This window comes from Purpureocillium takamizusanense, chromosome 1 (assembly GCF_022605165.1).
Source record: "Purpureocillium takamizusanense chromosome 1, complete sequence".
NCBI classification, from domain to species: Eukaryota; Fungi; Ascomycota; class Sordariomycetes; order Hypocreales; family Ophiocordycipitaceae; genus Purpureocillium; species Purpureocillium takamizusanense.
In genome coordinates this window covers 5747775-5765017 of record NC_063068.1, presented here as the reverse complement: position 1 = coordinate 5765017, position 17243 = coordinate 5747775, and the positions used below count along the sequence as shown (strand labels likewise).

Sequence of the window (17243 nt, the reverse complement as noted above, 5' to 3'; positions counted from 1 at the left end):
TAAACTACTGAACTAAGTTACTACGTAACGTTATTCTCCGGATGTGGAGCATCTACCTACCTACTACCCGTTGCCGGCTCACAGTGTCGCGAGCTGATCGACCAAATAAAAGACAACGAGGAAGATCTCTCTATCCATCCTCTGGAGCAGCTTCTCCATGCGCGCGCCTCACAGACAGACCGATTGCGCGAGTGAAGGGGTGTCTTTTTCATTATCCAAGCATAGCACTAACCCAACCCGACTCGCCTGGCCATCCAAGCCCCAAGAATAAAAACAGCCAAACCAGCCGTCAACGTATGCACTTTGCAGCTGCGGCAGCGTTGTCGTTGTCGTCGTCGTCGTCGTCGTCTCTCCTGCCGGTCCCTCCTCTCTCTGACGTAAAATATATCAAGTAGTAGTAGTAGTAGTAGTAGTAGTAGTAGTACATCCAAATAGTAAGTTAGTTTGTTGATCAGTATCCCCCTCCACCCTGTCCGCCCAAAAGATATGCCTGCCCACCAACCATCCCGGCCGCCAAAAGAGGATAAAAGATAGAAAACGAGAGTCGGCGGCCAGGTAGTACATCGTTTGAACGCCATTTGTCCCATATGCCGCTGTCCGCCTGGCACAGCTGGCCCGCGCGCGCTCGCAAACCGTAAAAAGCACATCCGCGCTGTCCACCGTGCCGTCATAGAGAATGAGACGGATCCCCGACGTTGCCGCTCTTGTTTCAAACAGAAAACATCTGTCCACCCTTCCGTCCGAGTCACCCTCTCATGTGTGTGTCGGCCCCATTGTCCCACGACGAGAGGTCCATGGCGTCCATTGGGCCCATGTTCATGAGAGCTCGCAGCACACCCTCACCGACATGCTGCATGCCCGCTGGCTGCCCGTTCATGTCCTCCCAGGAGCCGGTCGGCATCCCAAACCCGTTGCCCTGCTGGGGTATGCTCTGCGGGATGAAGCCCGAATCGCCAAAGAAGTTCTGGTGGTTCGCCGTGTCCATGCCGTGAGGGGGGTTGATCATGTTCTGCTGCGGTGATATGGGAGGCCGGAACGTCGCCTCCGGTGCTGCTCCGTTCATGTGGCCGGCTCCCAAGTGTGGCTTGACATCTGACCCGGTGCCGCTCGAGTTTGGCGTTGGTCCGTTCGACGGTCCGCCGTCGGGCGATCCCTGCGCATCCTGGTTCTCGCCGCTCTTGTCGTACATGGTGCCCGAACTGGGCGTCAGCACCGGTAATGACTGCTGGTCAGCCGAGAGCCACGCCTGCGCAAAGCCCGGCGGCGCGGTGCTTTCGTTTGAGTCTACCAGATCTGGTGCCGTCGCCGCGTTGCCGTCGTCCCCGGACATCTTCATGAAGTGGCACTCGTTGCGGTAGGCCATGATGCCTTGCACGCCTTCGGGGTCGTCACATATGGGTTGGTTCTTGCCTCCAGCCCCGTTGCCCATGCCAGGCTGCTCTCGTTAGCATTGAAACGTCTTTCATCTGCAAGTGGACCACTTACGCTGTCTTCGGGCCGAGGGAATGCGTTCCTCAACTTGGGGATGCGCGCGGCCAGCGCCTCAAAGTCAACGTCCAGCTGGACGAGGAACGACTCCGTCAAGGGATTCCTGCGCTTCAGAGCGTTCATGGCCGACAGGAGGAATCGTAGCGAATCCGCCGTCTGCGCATCGTCTGGCCGACTCTTGAGGTACTGTACAAAAACTCGAGCCGCCACATAAAGACAGAACGAAATGAAGGGGTTCATCTGCGCATAGTCATGTCAGCGTTCATCCTCCACATGTCGATTCGCACGGGCATGTCCTTACAGATGACAAGTCCATGTGAGAAATGGTCCGCATGATGCTGGCAATCTCGTTGGCTGCCGTTATGCACCGCACCTTGCTCTCGGAGCTGACCGACGCCGCGAGCTTATTCTTCTCGGCCTTGAAGATGGCGGCTTGGTGCAAGCAAATCGTCGACGTGTGTATGCTCATATTTGTGAAGACGACGTTGGGGTTGTTGAGGCCGCCCGGCAGTTTCAGGTGAGCGGGGAGGCAGAGCGAGGTGTTGAGCAGGATGTTGTCCATCTGGCGGTGGCGCTTCCAGAACGGGCCGTTGAGGTCGTGGTCGAGATCGTCGTCGTCGGGACGGTGCAGATGGACCAAGTTGCGGCCAAACAGGCAGGCCATGAGGACGATGCCGCCAAACGACGACAGTTTGCCGGCCCCATTCGGTCCGGTGCACTCGGCGAGAGTCTGCGTCTGTTCGGGGCGGCTCATGTCGTAGGCACTTTCCGAGGAGGGCAGCTTGGTCATGATGTCGCGCTCGTCAATCGTCATGGGCCATCCGGTGCCGATGCTGGCATAGCGATCCTCGCAAAAGGCCATCCAAAAGGTACGGCGTCGCTCCTCGCGTTCCGTCCAGTCCTTTGGCGGTGGCAAACATTGCTTCACGTCCAGACCTTGGCCGTCTAAGCGGTGCAGCCCGATCCTAGGGGGCGTTAGAGATCCTGAGTTCATCACGTAGGGCCAAGACATACATTTGCGCCAGGCGAACGGCCGAGCCGGTATTGATCCACGCTCGGGGAAAGTACATCATCTTCATCTCGTAGCAGGCCAACAGAATGTGCGTCTGGCAGTGTGCGACCGAAATCATGTGTTCGCCGTAGCCCTTGACGTAGTCGGCCTCGACATACTTGCGCGCCCGCTGGTAGAAGAGGTCCTTGAGGTCGGAATACTTGTCTGTGATGGAGCAAGCCATCGTCCACATGGCGTAGCGGAGGCAGACTGGTGGTCGCTGATTTGGCGCCCTAAACACACACACATACAAGTTAGAGGGATGAACTCACAGTCCGGCACTACTCAAGGAGGGGGGCGCATACAAATTCATGGCGGCGAGATAGCGGTAGCGATGAATCATGGGCACCGAGGGATGGACTTTTTCAAAGTAGACCTGATGCAGCTCATCAATCGTCTCCTGCGGCGGCAAGGGTTCCTCGAGACCGAGGCCGATCATCTCCCAGGTGAAGTTGCCGCCGACATTGTTCATGGGCATGCCAATATTGGCGTTGAAGTTGAAGTCGTCCATGGCGCCTTGCCGCGGCGACTCGCCGTTGAAGTGTTGCCACCGGCCATCCATATCGTGGTCTCCGGCTATGCCCATGGGCGGGTTGGCGACGGGCAGGCCGTTGGCGGCAGCGGGATTGCGCGTGCCGGACATGGACATGCCCATGGCCTTTGAAGGGCTCGTGTTGGCCGGGGCCGGATCTTGCGTCTTGAGCAGAGTCTCGACTTGCTCTGCGAGGGTACGTGTTAGCCAGGAACCCATCCTTGCCTCGTCGATAGCAACCAAGAACGAGAAATGCGCTGAACGGGCAAAAAAGAAAGAAAAAACTCACTGAGGCGCTCCTCGAGGGCCTTGACGTATCCGCGCTTCGGGCCGCTCTTCCTCCTCTGCTCGTCGTAGGCGCACGAGTGGCCGAGGCGCGAGCATGTACTGCAGCTGGGCCTCACGCCATCGCACTTGAGCTTGCGCTTGCGGCAGATCATGCACGCGAGGCGCTTGGGCTTGGGGACGCTGGCATTGTCGGGAATGGCGGAGTCGCCGGCGGAGGCGGCGTGGATGGTATCGCTGCCGGGCGGGCTCTGGGGCACCTCTTTGCCGTTGCTCGAGGAGCCGTTGTCCGAGGACCCAGGCATGGTGGGCGGTCGTGAGCTTAATCGCGTTTGACGAACGCCTTGTGTCGAAGGGGGCTTTTGTACTAGGGTATATGCGCGTGTGCGACGGTGATACAGGATGAGAGGCGACGGCCAGCGGGCGCACAAGGCGTCGCTTCGTCAGTCGGGGGGTGAAGCTTGTGAGCGGGACGCAGCGCCCCGATCCTCCCGGCGCGGGGGGGTGAAAGAGCCCTGGCAGTGCGCTGCAGATGCGCTGCGGCAGGCGTGGCTCGTTTGGGAGGATGAAAGTCGTGCGCCGATGAGGGGCAAGGCTCAGGCTCGCAATTCGGGTCGCGGCCCGTTCGTCGTCGTTGTCGTTTGATCAAGGGACTCGGGAGGGGAGGAGATGGAGAGTGAAACGGATGGTTGTGGTGTTGGAGAACGGGATGATGGGGCGTGAAGCTGGGGCCGGCCTAGAAAGACGGGCTCGGATTTTGGCGGCGTCGGCGGCGGCGGCGGAGGCGGAGGCGGTTGGGAGCACTAACGGCAGCGGGTGAAGAACTATGGAGACAGCGCTAGGAAATGGAGTGCTGTAGATTGATGCCTTGTCTTGCCATGCCTTGCTTCTGTGGTGCGCGTCGGAAGCTCACTGGGGCCTGGGGCGGGAACCCACCGACGGGGGCCGCTGGACGGATGCACCCACCCACCCATCCTCGCTCATCCATCATCATCATCATCATCAACCAAGCTCTTCACGACCACGAACGACAAAAACGGGCGTGCGGCGCGGCGCCAGAGCCACCACCAAACGACGACGGCTACGTGTAGGTATGTACGTAGGGATCCACCGCACCGCGTGGCTGCCTCCTGCGTCAGTCAACCAGGCCACGACCCAGCCAGACCAGACCACTTGTCCAAATGGTCGGCCGCCTCCCGCCCGCGAGGACCAAGGCGGACTCCGCCTCGACTCCGCACCGCCCGGTGGACTGGACGGGCCCGGGGGCTGCTGGTGCTGGCTGGTGGCTCAACGCTGCTGCAGGTGTGCGCCGCAAAGAGACCAGCGGTAGCCCAACCCAGCGCGGGGTGTGCACGAACGCGCATGCGAATATAGTACAGGTACCCGAGTTAACTAGCCAGGTAGGTCGTTATTAGGTGGCCTCCTGGCTGCCTGGCGCGGCTGCCGTGATCCATTCATTCACTCATCCATCGTTTCCCCCCCCGTCCATCCCGTCAATCAACGCGCCCTCTGTGTGCTGACCCCAGTGGGGCCCAGCCGCCCGCCCGCATCAGCTGGGGTAGGGGGGGAATGGCGGTTGACTGGGATGGGGGAGGTTTTTGGCCAGCGCGCCCCGTCGGGCCATGGTGGTGGTGGTGGTGGGTGGGGTGGTCATCTTTGGGCACGGCCCTCCAAGAAAAAGTCGACGACGAGACAGGCTCGTCTTTGCGCGCCTGCAATCGACAGCAATACTTGATACTTTTTTTTGTTTGGTATTTTAGGAGTATTACCGTCGGTATCGCCGAGACAGCGAGACTCGACTGAACAAGACGGGAGCCAACTTCAAGTCCGTCCAACGGTGAGGAGGGGGGGGGGGCATCCATGGTGACACAAATGACAAACATTCAGTGCTAATAAACCCTCGTGCGGGAGCGCGGCGCTGCAACGGCTGCGCCCACCAGTGACTGTGTGAGTGAGTGCACCGACTCTTCGACACCTTGACGACCCCGGGGCCGGGGGGCGCTGAAGTTTCCGCACCAACAAAGCTTCAAGTTAGTGAAGCGCCAGTTTTTCCCCCCACCGAGACGCCGCTCTACATCAAGGGACTAACTTAGTATGTACGGTAGTTACCCTGAAATGCCTTGTGATGCACCAAAGTCCAGAGGCAAGAACATCGGGACTGCCTTTCACAGCGCTCACTCGTCTGTGAGGGCGATGGGATCGATTAGATACACGACCCCTCGCCTGGACCGTCGCCGCTTGGCGTGGAACATCCGAGCCCTGTATTTAGTTCGGAAGCACACGGCACGTCTCACTCGCTCTCTCTCACACATACGAGCCCGTACGACAAACGACAGACCCTCCACTGCACACCTGCACACCTACATTCTGGGCTATGTGCAGCCCGCACACATCAAGTGCCGCCCGGCTGCTGCTGCTGCTGCTGCTGCTCCTCTCATCCTGCCATCTGCTGTCGTCAGGCATTGTTACAATGTGGCTGTCCTCCGCCGCCGCCGCCGCCGCCATGCGTCCTCCCCGGATGACGGACGGGACGACGCTTCGGCCAGCAGTATGAATTTGCCCGCCACCCAAGCGTCGAACGAGTCTCTCTCCTTTTCTCTGTCCCTCTCCCTTCCGTCAGTGACTCAGATCGATGCGGTGACCAACAGAGGCGTCACGTCACGCATGCATGCACGTATGTATACTATGCAGTATGTACTTCGTACGTACGTACGCATACGTAACACATCAACCCCCAATCCCGTTCCTGGCGTCATCATGGCTGCCGTGCCTCGGCTGCTCGCCTTTGCCAACCCCGGAAATGCCATTCGAGGTATTCCTGTTTCGTGCCTACTACGTACTGTACATACATAGCAGTGATAGCACAACGCACACGCACGAACCACCACGACCACCACCACACAAACTTTGGCCGTGGTCGGGACGTGCGTCGTACGTAGCTCTTTGGGCCAAAGCGCCACCCGCCGCATTGGCGATTGCCGAGCCCCGCGCCTGTCCTGACCCTCTCAGCAGTGCATTGTACTATCTGATGGACTGTAGCACCATCAAAGCCCCTCTCCCACCTTGTTGTTTCACTACCCCTCGTTCGACGGCACACCACGGCAGAGGTACCCGGGGGCGGAAGGAGATGCAAGGGCGTCGCAAGTCCCATGATGATGGGAGCATTGCCCCAGCCGCAGTCTGCCCGTTCCTACCTCCCCTGGCATCGCGACCCTCTTTTCGTCCGCCGGTCTGTCTGTCTGTCTGTCCCCTGGCCCCCCCTTCTTTCATGCTTGTGAGTGAGCCCTGTCGTCGCATCGCATGCCCGCGTCACGTCGTCGTAGCCTAGCCTCGTGGGAAGTGGAATTGCGCGCCGACCCAGTTTGCCGATTCCCAAGCGGGCGGGCAGGTGAGCGGGGGCTTCACATGCCCGAGACGTGTCAATGTACTACTACAGGTACGTACCCCCGTTGGCGTCGATGGGACCTGCGGCGTTCTTCCCCAACACCACCACCAGCCCTATGGCCGAAGTAAGTTACTGTACAGAGTACCCACTTCGTCCGCAATTCCCCAACAACGGCCACATGCCCACATGGAATTGCTGGTATTTCAACCAAGTTGTACCTTACGCTTCGTTGCACAGACACGCGTAATAAGGTGTTGAGTTATCTCCGCTCTGCCCGCTTCCCTACAAAGTACGCCGTCGTGTTTCCAGGGGAAAGGGGGGCCAGGCCGAAGAAAGCAAAGCCTCGACCATGACGACCCTTTCACATGTTACTGTTCTCGTCCCAACCTTGCTGGCCGACCCCTCAATGATCACCCACCGCCCGCTCACACTGACTTTGTGTACCTTTGATCGGGGAGTTGCGCCCGTGCGCGTGCAGCAGCAGCAGCAGCAGCAGCAGCAGCAGAGCCATCGTGGGGCAAGCCTTTCTTTTCCCTTCACGGACATCCCTTTGCACATTATAAACCCCCACTCTTTGGCCGTGCATACGTTAGGTACCTAGCAGGCCGTTCAGACGGAACAGGGTACCGACCTAGGACCACTCATGGAGTTGTAACCACCGCGCTGGGAGCAGCAGCACGCACTGGGGAGCGACACAACCAACGGGATCAGCAACAGCTGCAGCAACGGGTTCCCAACCGGCTGGGTCGGCTCCTGCACCTGGGTACCTCAGTTACCATCTTCTTTTTCGCTGTGCGCGCGACCAACGCGTGAATGCACGTTGGGTTCCCCACGTGGTAAAGGTGTAAACTACTGCTGCTACGTATTGTACTACTTTTGTGGCATACTGCACGTACCTTAGTAGTGACTTACTACCTTACCCATATTGTGTACGTGTCCATCGCAACGCGATCAACGAAGAAGCCAGCCCAGCCCGCCCAACACGTACTTCGCACCCAAATGCTTATACCTACTTCGTACATACGTAACCGAACCAGTACTATCCCATCCCCCTTGCTTACTTGCGTGCATACAGGGTAGACGACAAGCCACCGGTCACACCAGAATGTAATTTTTTGCTTCTTCTCTCTCTTAACACATGCGGTCACCCACCGCAGACGTGCCGATCACGACCGACCGATCGAGCCGGAGGGCCTGCAGGGTAGGCAACTCCAACGCAGACCAGGCAATCGCGTATAACCTGCGCGGCTCCTGCTGATGAGAGAAGTAACTCAATCAAGGCGGGCATCGGGAGAGCCCCCAAGGATGAAATGTTCTCTTCCATCCTACGCACCTGCACTGCCTCCGCCATGCCGCGCGGGCGGCCGGCCCGCCGATGCATGCACACACGCAGCTTGACGGTTCTCATTGCCGAGAGAGATTTCAACCGTCAACCGCCCTGCGGCCCGTCAGATTTGACCCGCCGTCGCTCCCGTCGTATCCGTGTCCTGCCTGCCAGCCGTGGACCTACTGCCGGTACCACATTCGCCCGCGCTGACGCACTAACTAAATTGTAACCACCACCACCACTACTCCGTACACCGCGAACCAAGCAGCTTGCTGTGCATGTATTACCACCACTGCTGTGGCACGTGTTCAGCTTGTCTGTATGCACCACCCCCATCCGACCTTTTGTCATGTCATCATCCTGCAGGCCGGTCTGGCTGGAGCGCGCTCCCGGGCTGGTTGCTATTCTTGGAAGACTGGCCCTCCACCACCACCGCCACGGATGCGACAGTCGCAATGCCACCACCATTGAACTCACTTCAGAGCATCTTGAGGCGTGTCTCACCATTCTCGCCGCCGCATCGAATCTGCATCAACAACATCTTCTCTGGCTCCTTCCTCAGCCAGGGCTGAATCATCGAAATGTCTTGTCCTGACAGCTCAGCCCATCCCATCCCATCCCGCCCCGCCACCGCCCCCCTTGCCTTTACTTGCGATCCGGATCGACGCCAACGATCCTCAGCACGCCGAGATCGCAATAAGCCAGGCAGTAGCGTGTCGGCGCCCATGCGACCACTGGTGATGAGCCCGCTGTCTTGAAGGTGTGCACGTGGTCTCCCGTTTCGACGTGATAGACCTCGACGCCGCTCCCTGCGTTGTGTCGTGTCAGCGCAAATTCCCAGGAATAGGATAATTTCCAACGGCACGGAGGGACATTGTTACCTTCGTCGCTCCCGGCAACAATGTAGCTGCCGTCAAATGTGAAACCTGGCCAAAAAGTCAACACAGGAAGCGTGGAAAAACGCTCGACAAGACGGCGGCCAGACGTACTGATACTCCTTACCGGTCCCGATATCCCCGACAAGGTCCGCTGGCAGATCAAGTCTGTTGTGTCCCACAGCGAGATGATGGAATCCGACCCCCCCGTCGCAACATATCTCGCCGTCGGCTGCAGCTCTACCGTGAGGCACGAAGACGTGTGGCCGTGGAGCTTAAACTCCCTCGGCTCAGGCCCGTAGTTGAGGTTGAAGACGGGCTCGAAACCGGGGTACGTCAGTATCCGTGTCCGACCGTCTCCCGTCGCCAGGAAGGCCTTTTCGCCGCCCCAGCAGAAGCTGATTTGGTTCGTCTGAACCGGCTGCTGATGGGACGACACCGGCGTCGACTGTGACGGCGAAAGGACGAAGACGACATCGTCCCGGTTGCCAACCAGCAGCGTCTGCCCGTCAGGAGCCCACACGAGGCTGAGCGCATCGCCCAGCCCTCGCACTTCGTTGAAGCACGCCTTGGTGCGCACGTCCCAGAACTTGACAACGCCGTCGCTGCTCACGCTGCACAGCTCGGCGTCCTTTGTCGGGTTGAACGCAACCTTCTCAATCGAGGCCGAGTGACCCTTGAGCTCCGTAGAGAACTTGACGTGTGGCTTCTCCGGGTTCCCTGCGACTATGTCAGACGCACCCTTCCCAAGGCCAGGATTGATGGCGCCGGGACAAACTCACATACGCGCAGCGTCTTATCTGCCGACCCCGTTGCCACGAGCGTTCCTTGAGGGTTCCACGCAATAGATCGTATGCTTCAACTCCCCACCAGTCAACTCAGTTCGCCCAGCCAACGCGATGGCGGAACTCGGAGCTCGAGAAAGTCTTTCGCGGTGCGACATACCTGTGAGTGCCGGCCCCTCTCGACGAGCTGGGATCCGTGTACGCCTGGCTCTTCAGGTTGGAAAAGTACCCCGAGAACTTATCCTGGGGTAAGCTTTGCCTGGGCCTCAGCACCGGCGCCATGGCGGGAGCGGGCGACGTGTGTTTGTGAGAGAGATCTCTCCTCAGCGCCTCTGCGCAGATTCAAACGCCAAGCAGCCTGCCTCGAGCGTAGCTGCGGAGCTGACCCGCCCGAGCCACTTCGCAGAGGCCTTGGAGATTGCGCGAAAATGCGGTTTTTCTCGCGTGTTTTGCCAAATGTCTGATTGCGAGCGCCGACTCGAGCCGTGTCATGCAGGGCAGGAGGGCAATGTAATGTGAGGTTGAGACGTGGATGTGGCAAGGCTGCAGAGACTCACAGACGAACCCAACCCACTACTAGCGAGACGTCCGTCGCTGAAAGGCTGCGGGCACAGCGCTCAATGGCCACGGCACTAACCACCCAAACAGGCGGCTCCCGTCGTCAGCCTCGTACCCACACGCTGTGGCCCCGCATATCGAAGCACTCCACTGCAGGTACTGGCGATGCTACGACAACGACGTTTCCCTAGTTAGTACGAAGTACATTTCCGTACGTGGTCATAATCCAGCACCAGCAGACTTTTGCAACAAGGGGTCCTCTCGTCTTGTATCACAATATGCTTGTATGCAATAAGTCTCATTTCTGTTCCCAAACACGCCTGCGATCCGATCATGATATATGTACACCCCTTCGGCCTCCTCGCCTTCGCCGTCTATCCAGTAATAAAGCCGCCGACAGACCATGGGGAGCTGGTCGCCCTATTTCACCAAGATGCTCAAATCCCCACGTGGTCTGGCCGTGCCTCATCTGGAGACCAAAGCATACCGCTGTGTTGCCCACACCAAAGCGCAGCTCCGTGGTGGCTGCCCCTTCTGCAGGTGCCGAACCCCAAACCCCGTGCCGTACCGACCGCCAGAGCAGTCAACTCCAGCCCTGCCCAACCGTGTCGTCGCTCCCCTTCTCTGTCAAGGACTCCGAGCGCCATGTGTAAACGATGTGTACAATTCCATGCTGAAATACGTGAAAAGACGACAAATGCAGATGCGAGCTGCCAGAAATCAGACGGGAATAATGTGACGGGTCATTCCAAGGACCCGTCTTTGCCCCAATGCCCTTCAACCTTGGTCGAGGGCGTCGGGCAGAAAAAAAGTGCCACCACCTAGCGGGCGGTAGCGCGCGGGACAGCAGCCGTTGATGCGTTACCATAGGAGACAACGTCGTTGTCTTCCACGACTGGCTGACAGTGTCCATGAAGCCGAGTGCGGCAGTCATAGGTGAACTACTGTCAAGCGAGCGTCTGATGCCTTGCCAGGGTGCTGTCGTAATCATGAGATTTGATCAAGCGACAGTTCGGTATCCGTGATCCCGAAAAGCTCCGCATTCTTCTTGGCCCATTGCCGGGCGAGAATAGAAGCTGCAAAACGTCAGCCCAAGGTCACGACGTGGGTTTGGCCGCGACACATACCTTTGAGGAACTTCTTGCTGGCATACTTCTTGAAAAAGGCTTCGTGCACGACCGGGCGTGCAAGATAGTCGACCATGAGCTCGACTACAGGCTCAATCTCCTCCTCGGCATAGCCGGCGTAGTGTGCAATTGTCTTGTCCTGGAGTGGCATGTCAGTGGGGTCTCGATTCGCTCGTGGGACCTGTCACTTACCCATTCGCCTCGGTCCAGCATCAGCCGGGCCAGGTACATGGCGGCCGCCGCGCAGTGGCTTGGCCGGTAGGCCATGAAACGATGATCTAGGAGGCTGATCTCCATGAGGTACTTGCCGATGGTCCGAGATTGGATGTCATAGTTGTCCGCCTTCGAAACCCGGCGGAGGAAGTTCATGGGGTTGGGGTAGCTCAGGTCGTAGTTGAGAGTGCTGAGAAGAAACCGCTCAGCCTCCAAGATCTCGGCTTCGCTGAAGCCGTCGTCTGTGATGCGCTTGAAGTTCTCGACGTGAGGTGACAGGACCTCTTCGTATTTTGACGCGATGAACATGGCCGTGATGCCGACGAGCTGAAGCTTGTCCAGCTCGACAACTTTTTCGGACAGGAACCGATCGATGATGTTGACAGCAAGGAAGAGAGTCTCCGGGAGCAGGTGGAAGCGAGTGTGAACCTCTATCAACCAATCGACGAGGATGCCACGCGTTCTCCACTCCAGGTCGTCCTGGTGCGACATGTATTGCGGGTTGGGAATCGACTTGACCTCGAGATCGCGAAGGTATTCAAAAATTTCATTGGCGTACTCGGCGACCATCAGAGGGTCGTCGAGATCCTCCTGGTCCAGATCAAGAGGCTGCTCCTCGTCGTCGTTGTCGGGGGGAGCCGGTGCGGCCTTGGGCTCCTCGACCTTGGGCGGCGCCGGCTTGGCCTTGGCCTCGACTGCCTCAGCACGAACGCGCTTGGCCTCGGCGGCCGTGTGTGCCTTCTTGCGAGCGGGCTCGGCCGGCTCGACGCTATTCTCGTCCCTGCTGACAGCCGATGGCGCGACCTTTCGCTTGGGTCCAGCGATGGCTCCGGCACCAGATCCGGCCCTCTTGCTCTCCGGCGCGTTGGAGGTCTTGGTGCTGAGGGCAGCACGGCTCGCAGGACGCGTCTTTTGGACTCCAGTGGGGTGTGCAGCCTTGGAGACCAATCCGACCTTGCCACCGGCCGCCTTCTTGCCCTCCGTCACATTTGCCTTGCCGACATTGCTGACATCGCCGAGTGCGGCGCGACTCCGTTGGGTTCCGGTATTGTTGGCGTTCAAGGCCGACTTCTTCGGTTGCAGGGCACCCTTGACGGGCATGCTGGCTTCGTCGACGTGGAGAGCAGCCGACTTGGCGCGTGTCATGATACGCGTCGAGTCGTTCTCGTCTGACACGACACGTCCTCGTGTGGCAGGACGGCCCTGAGGCGGCGAGTCAGCAACGACGATGTCAAGTCACGGCAGGCAGGCTGCAGCGTGAGAGCAAGCAGGGGGACAACAGCTTACAGGCATATTGGAAAGTCTAGCAGCGGATGTGACTAGAACATATAGTAATGCCGGTGACCGAGCTGCAACGTAACAGGATGGGTCAGTCGACAACGCGTCGAGAATGAACGGAGAAGAAGGACAGAAAGAGGTCGGGGATCGCGAATTAAGAAAAGGCAGTCGGCGCCGCTGAGACATGCGAATAAGACGAGGAATTCGCTGCCCTACTTACCTCTGGGTCCAGAGACAGACAGATGGGGCGGTGGGCGACAACAGCGCGCTTGGAATGTTGTGACGGGAGAAACGGGTATGCCGCGTCGAAAACTCTACTGAAACGTGTTAAAACAGGTCGCTCGCAAGCAAATGTACGATGACGAGCGCGACGTTGGACAAAATCAGGTGGTATGGACGAGCAACGCCGGCGAGCTTATGGTGTTTATGTGGACGAGGATAGCTTGTGAGGGAAGACAGGAAGTGTTTTGACTCCTTGGGGAGAGGAGCTGCAAGGAAGGAGCGTGTGCAGTGGGCCCCCGTCGCGGCTCGTGGTGTGGTGCGGTGCTGCTGCGGGCGCGGTGCGGTACGTACCTCGCCTGGCGCTGGCTTGGGTTTGGGGCTGGCTTGTCTTGCGTCGCGGTTCGCGAGACGGTTGGTTGCCCGGTAGAAATACCTTACTCTTAGTAGGCCCGGTGAGGTGGGAACAAAAAGAGGGACGGACGCCCACACACGTCAGATGCGCGTCTTTGCTGCAGGAGCGGGCGGGCGGGCGGATTGAATTCGGCTGGTGGAAAGAGGGCGCCGCCAAATAGAAGCTTCTCTCTCTTTTCGCGTGCGCGCGGACGTGCTGAGTTTGCGGCCCCTCCGCTGTGTCAATCAACAATAACAAACCGGCCAAAGCTTGCTTGCTCGCTCTCTGCGGTGCGACGAGTGCTGCGAGATGCTCGACCTCGAACTGTGCTTCGGCAAACAACGTCCGGAATCCTTGGAGAGGCTGGCTGTCGTCCGGCAGGTGGGGGCAGGGCAGGGCAGGGAGCTCGCCAGAAGCGTGTGCCTACTGGCGACTCACAACGCGAGCTGCCTGCACTTCGCGACGCAAGGTACGTACCCGCCGCGGGAGCCCGCCAATGTCAACAGTGGCAACCACGGAGCAACGGTGGTTTCATTGGTCGCCGCGACGTTGTCCCGTTCGCGCTAGAGGGGGCGCGAGGTGGTGCGTTTGGAGACCGCGATTGTGGCTGCCCTGCTGTGGCTGGATGGCTGGCTGCAACCTTGTGAAGTGTGGCTGCGAGCTCGACCTCGCTAGCTCCGAGGCTATTGTTCGGCTAAATGTTGGCTGCACTCTTGTGGTGGAAATTTCAATGGCTGCAAAAGGGACATCGCCCACCAGACGACCACCGTCGTGATCGCTTGTGACCTTTGGAGGAATACCACGCGCCGGGCAGCGGTGTTTTCCCCGAGGACGCCTGCTTCTCCTCTGGGCCTTGACGTCGGATCGGCCTCCTGGCTCGTGTCCGTCTACTTCTGAGCAGATGAATGAACCCTCAGCTTCGCGAGACGACACCCACTTCAACTTCCGACCGCACCTCTACACCTCAGCGCCTGCAATTGTTGCCCAGTCAACATCCAGTTGACTCCAGGAAATCAAGAGTCACCATGTTGCAGCCACGGATCCCCTTGGCGGCTGTGCGCAGAAGCTTTCAGCTCCTGACGGTCAGCCAGCCGGCCTTGCGCGCGTACTCGTCCCGAAGCTCTACAGCCACGCCCGACAGCAGCGAGAGCCGCACCAAGTCAAACGCGAATACAGGCCCGCAAGCGGCCATTCTGCGGACCTACAAGCCACGAACTCCCGGTGTGCGGCATCTTCGTCGCCCCATCAACGACCATCTCTGGAAAGGGCGCCCCTTCCTGCCCCTCACCATCCCCAAGAAGGGCCAGGGCAAGGGCGGACGCAATGTCTATGGAAGGATCACAGTACGGCATCGCGGCGGCGGTGCGAAGCGGAGGATACGGACTGTTGATTTCGAGCGATGGAGGCCGGGGCCCCATCTTGTTGAGCGCATCGAGTACGATCCCGGTCGCAGCGCGCACATCGCGCTCGTCACGGAACAAGCAACTAGCCGCAAGTCGTACATCATCGCTGCTGAAGGGCTGAGGGCCGGCGACGTGGTGCACAGCTACAGGTCGGGGATCCCCCAAGACCTCTTGGACAGCATGGGCGGCATCATCGACCCCGGTATCTTGGCGGCGAAGACGGCGTTCCGCGGCAACTGCCTGCCAATCCACTTGATCCCCGTGGGCACGCAGGTGTTCTGCGTCGGATCCGCGCCGAAGCGCGGCGCGGTGTTCTGCCGCAGCGCCGGGACATCGGCGACCGTGGTCAACAAGAACGAGGAGACCAAGGACGACGGCACCAAGGTTATGACGGGCAAGCACGTTGAGGTGCGACTGCAAAGCGGCGAGGTGCGGCGTGTGAGCAAGAATGCGTGCGCAACCGTTGGCGTTGCTAGCAACGTCCACCATCACTACAGGCAGCTGGGCAAGGCTGGTCGCAGCCGATGGCTGGGCATCCGGCCCACAGTCCGTGGTGTCGCCATGAACAAAGGTGCGTCCCTGCTTTTCCTCTCGTTTCCTTTCCTACAGCTATCCGCTGCTCGTGAAGGCGGCAACTAATGCATGGTACAGTCGACCATCCTCATGGTGGTGGCCGAGGCAAGTCCAAGGGTAACCGCAATCCTGTGACGCCTTGGGGCCGACCTGTAAGTCAAGTATCATGAGGCGGTATGCTGGGCAGAGCTGACACGTGGGGCAGACCAAGAGCGGCTACAAGACGCGCCGGACGCACAACGTCAACAAGTGGGTCGTAACTCCACGACCTCGCAACCACGGCAAGCGGAGAGACAAGAGGTCGTCCAAGGAGTAGGGGACGGCTACGAAAATGTACGCGTAGCCTGTGGGGAGTGAGAGACTGTGCGTTAGTGAAGCTCGGTGGCGGCTGCGGCGGGAGCGTTTCTTGTACACTACCATGTGCCACTGTACCATATGTGAAATACATACAGCCAGAGCGGTGATGACAATGGCCATCTACAGCACGCTGCGCACCTTATGACATGACGTGCGCGCGGAAACTCTGGAATATGCCTTACGTGCAGAGAGAGACATTACGAAAGTACAGCACTGTCGTCTGACCGACCGCTAGTCGTCACCCGAAGAGCTCCTCGGGATAGCTGTGCCGCCGTTGCGCAACAAGATTACTTTTATAGGTACGATGACGAGCGCAACGGTCGGAGCTCACTAGAGCGCGGTTGCAGCGGTGAACAGGGCGCGGGTTTTCTTTCACTGCCACAACGACCTGCAGCGGGCCCCGGCGAACAACCCTTCCTCTCTCGTCCGTGCTACGACGAACGCGGGCCCGATTTTCGGGGCGAAAACGAGTGGCATTTCCCATTTCCATTGACTGCGCGGGCCGCGGGCCGCGGGCCGCGTCATGTTTTATGTTTTGCGTGTTCGTATCAAGGAAGAAAAGTGGGGGGGGGACTGTTGAGGGGATATCGCGAAGGTGTTTCAACAGAGGGCGACCCAACAGGCGCACTGGCACCGAAGTGATGATGATGACACGACTATTTATTTATTTATTTATCCATGTACTTTGCGTGTACTCGTGACTGGAAGACGATGAACACGGATCATGAGATGGCGTCAGTGAATTCGGCTCATCAGAGGCGGATCATGGACGGACGGACGGACGTGGTCTGGTGTTTGTCTCAGATGCCACGGACGCGAACAAAGTGTGTTGCAACCCCCCCATGATTTGCATCGAAAATGTCGGGTGCTCCTGGCCAAGGTAAAGTCCTACGAGGTAGGTACAATTGAACTCAATGGCCCGCGGCGGCCGATGGGGGGTGGGGTCGGGTGGCTGTGAGCTTAATTATCCTGGCGGGTGGCGGGCTGCTGCTCCACAGGCGGTGTCGCCGGGGGGTTTCCGAGCAAGCAATGCGAGCTTGTTAGCGCCAAGGAGCGCAAAGCAGCGCATCAATGGAGGTACCTTAGGTACGAAGTACGAAATAGGTACCCAGCAGGCAAGGGACGGGGCTCCCGGAGCTTTCTATCATATCTATGAGGGTGCCAAGATGTTTCCAGGCCGACTACTCATTATCGCCGCCTGAAGGTCCAGATGTTATTGTTTTGTTAGTGACTGGAGGTCGCAACAGTAGCAGCCTGGTAACTAGCAGTAGCTCGGCACAGCCCTGATGGTTTCGGGCCGTGATGCAGAGGCATCTCTCGGGAAGGCGCCGAGAAAAAAAGTGTTTCGTGCGGGCGGACGGGGCTCACGGCGTCAGCGGACGCACCGAACCGA

At 59.0% G+C, this 17243-nt stretch overlaps 4 protein-coding genes across 6 annotated transcripts; 1 reads left to right on the top strand and 3 right to left on the bottom strand.

Annotated features, from left to right (window-relative positions):
- Nucleotides 1-139: 139 nt before the first annotated feature.
- On the bottom strand, nucleotides 140-4140 carry JDV02_001744 (uncharacterized protein). Its single transcript, XM_047982700.1, has 6 exons — nucleotides 3361-4140; nucleotides 2845-3259; nucleotides 2503-2772; nucleotides 1790-2453; nucleotides 1486-1728; nucleotides 140-1435 (listed from the first exon to the last, which is right to left on the bottom strand). Exons 1-6 carry the CDS (start codon nucleotides 3659-3661, stop codon nucleotides 746-748), a joined length of 2583 nt encoding a protein of 860 aa, XP_047838666.1. The 5' UTR covers nucleotides 3662-4140; the 3' UTR covers nucleotides 140-745.
- A 4550-nt stretch (nucleotides 4141-8690) lies between these two features.
- JDV02_001743 (uncharacterized protein) lies at nucleotides 8691-10412 on the bottom strand. Its single transcript, XM_047982699.1, has 4 exons — nucleotides 9889-10412; nucleotides 9726-9799; nucleotides 8950-9663; nucleotides 8691-8877 (listed from the first exon to the last, which is right to left on the bottom strand). Exons 1-4 carry the CDS (start codon nucleotides 10008-10010, stop codon nucleotides 8714-8716), a joined length of 1074 nt encoding a protein of 357 aa, XP_047838665.1. The 5' UTR covers nucleotides 10011-10412; the 3' UTR covers nucleotides 8691-8713.
- Nucleotides 10413-10566: 154 nt separating this feature from the next.
- CLB2 (G2/mitotic-specific cyclin) lies at nucleotides 10567-13867 on the bottom strand. Of its 2 annotated transcripts, XM_047982698.1 has the most exons (4): nucleotides 12914-13867; nucleotides 11606-12829; nucleotides 11414-11552; nucleotides 10567-11362 (listed from the first exon to the last, which is right to left on the bottom strand). In XM_047982698.1, the coding sequence occupies exons 1-4, from the start codon at nucleotides 13088-13090 to the stop codon at nucleotides 11274-11276; spliced, it is 1629 nt and encodes a 542-aa protein (XP_047838664.1). In that variant the 5' UTR covers nucleotides 13091-13867; the 3' UTR covers nucleotides 10567-11273. The 2 variants fall into 2 exon arrangements, with proteins under 2 accessions (XP_047838664.1, XP_047838663.1); XM_047982697.1 differs by having other exon boundaries at nucleotides 11606-12935.
- Nucleotides 13868-14292: 425 nt separating this feature from the next.
- Nucleotides 14293-15990, top strand: RML2 (mitochondrial 54S ribosomal protein rml2). Of its 2 annotated transcripts, XM_047982695.1 has the most exons (3): nucleotides 14293-15491; nucleotides 15572-15645; nucleotides 15699-15979. In XM_047982695.1, the coding sequence occupies exons 1-3, from the start codon at nucleotides 14423-14425 to the stop codon at nucleotides 15807-15809; spliced, it is 1254 nt and encodes a 417-aa protein (XP_047838661.1). In that variant the 5' UTR covers nucleotides 14293-14422; the 3' UTR covers nucleotides 15810-15979. The 2 variants fall into 2 exon arrangements, with proteins under 2 accessions (XP_047838661.1, XP_047838662.1); XM_047982696.1 differs by having other exon boundaries at nucleotides 15572-15990.
- The last annotated feature ends 1253 nt before the right edge of the window (nucleotides 15991-17243 follow it).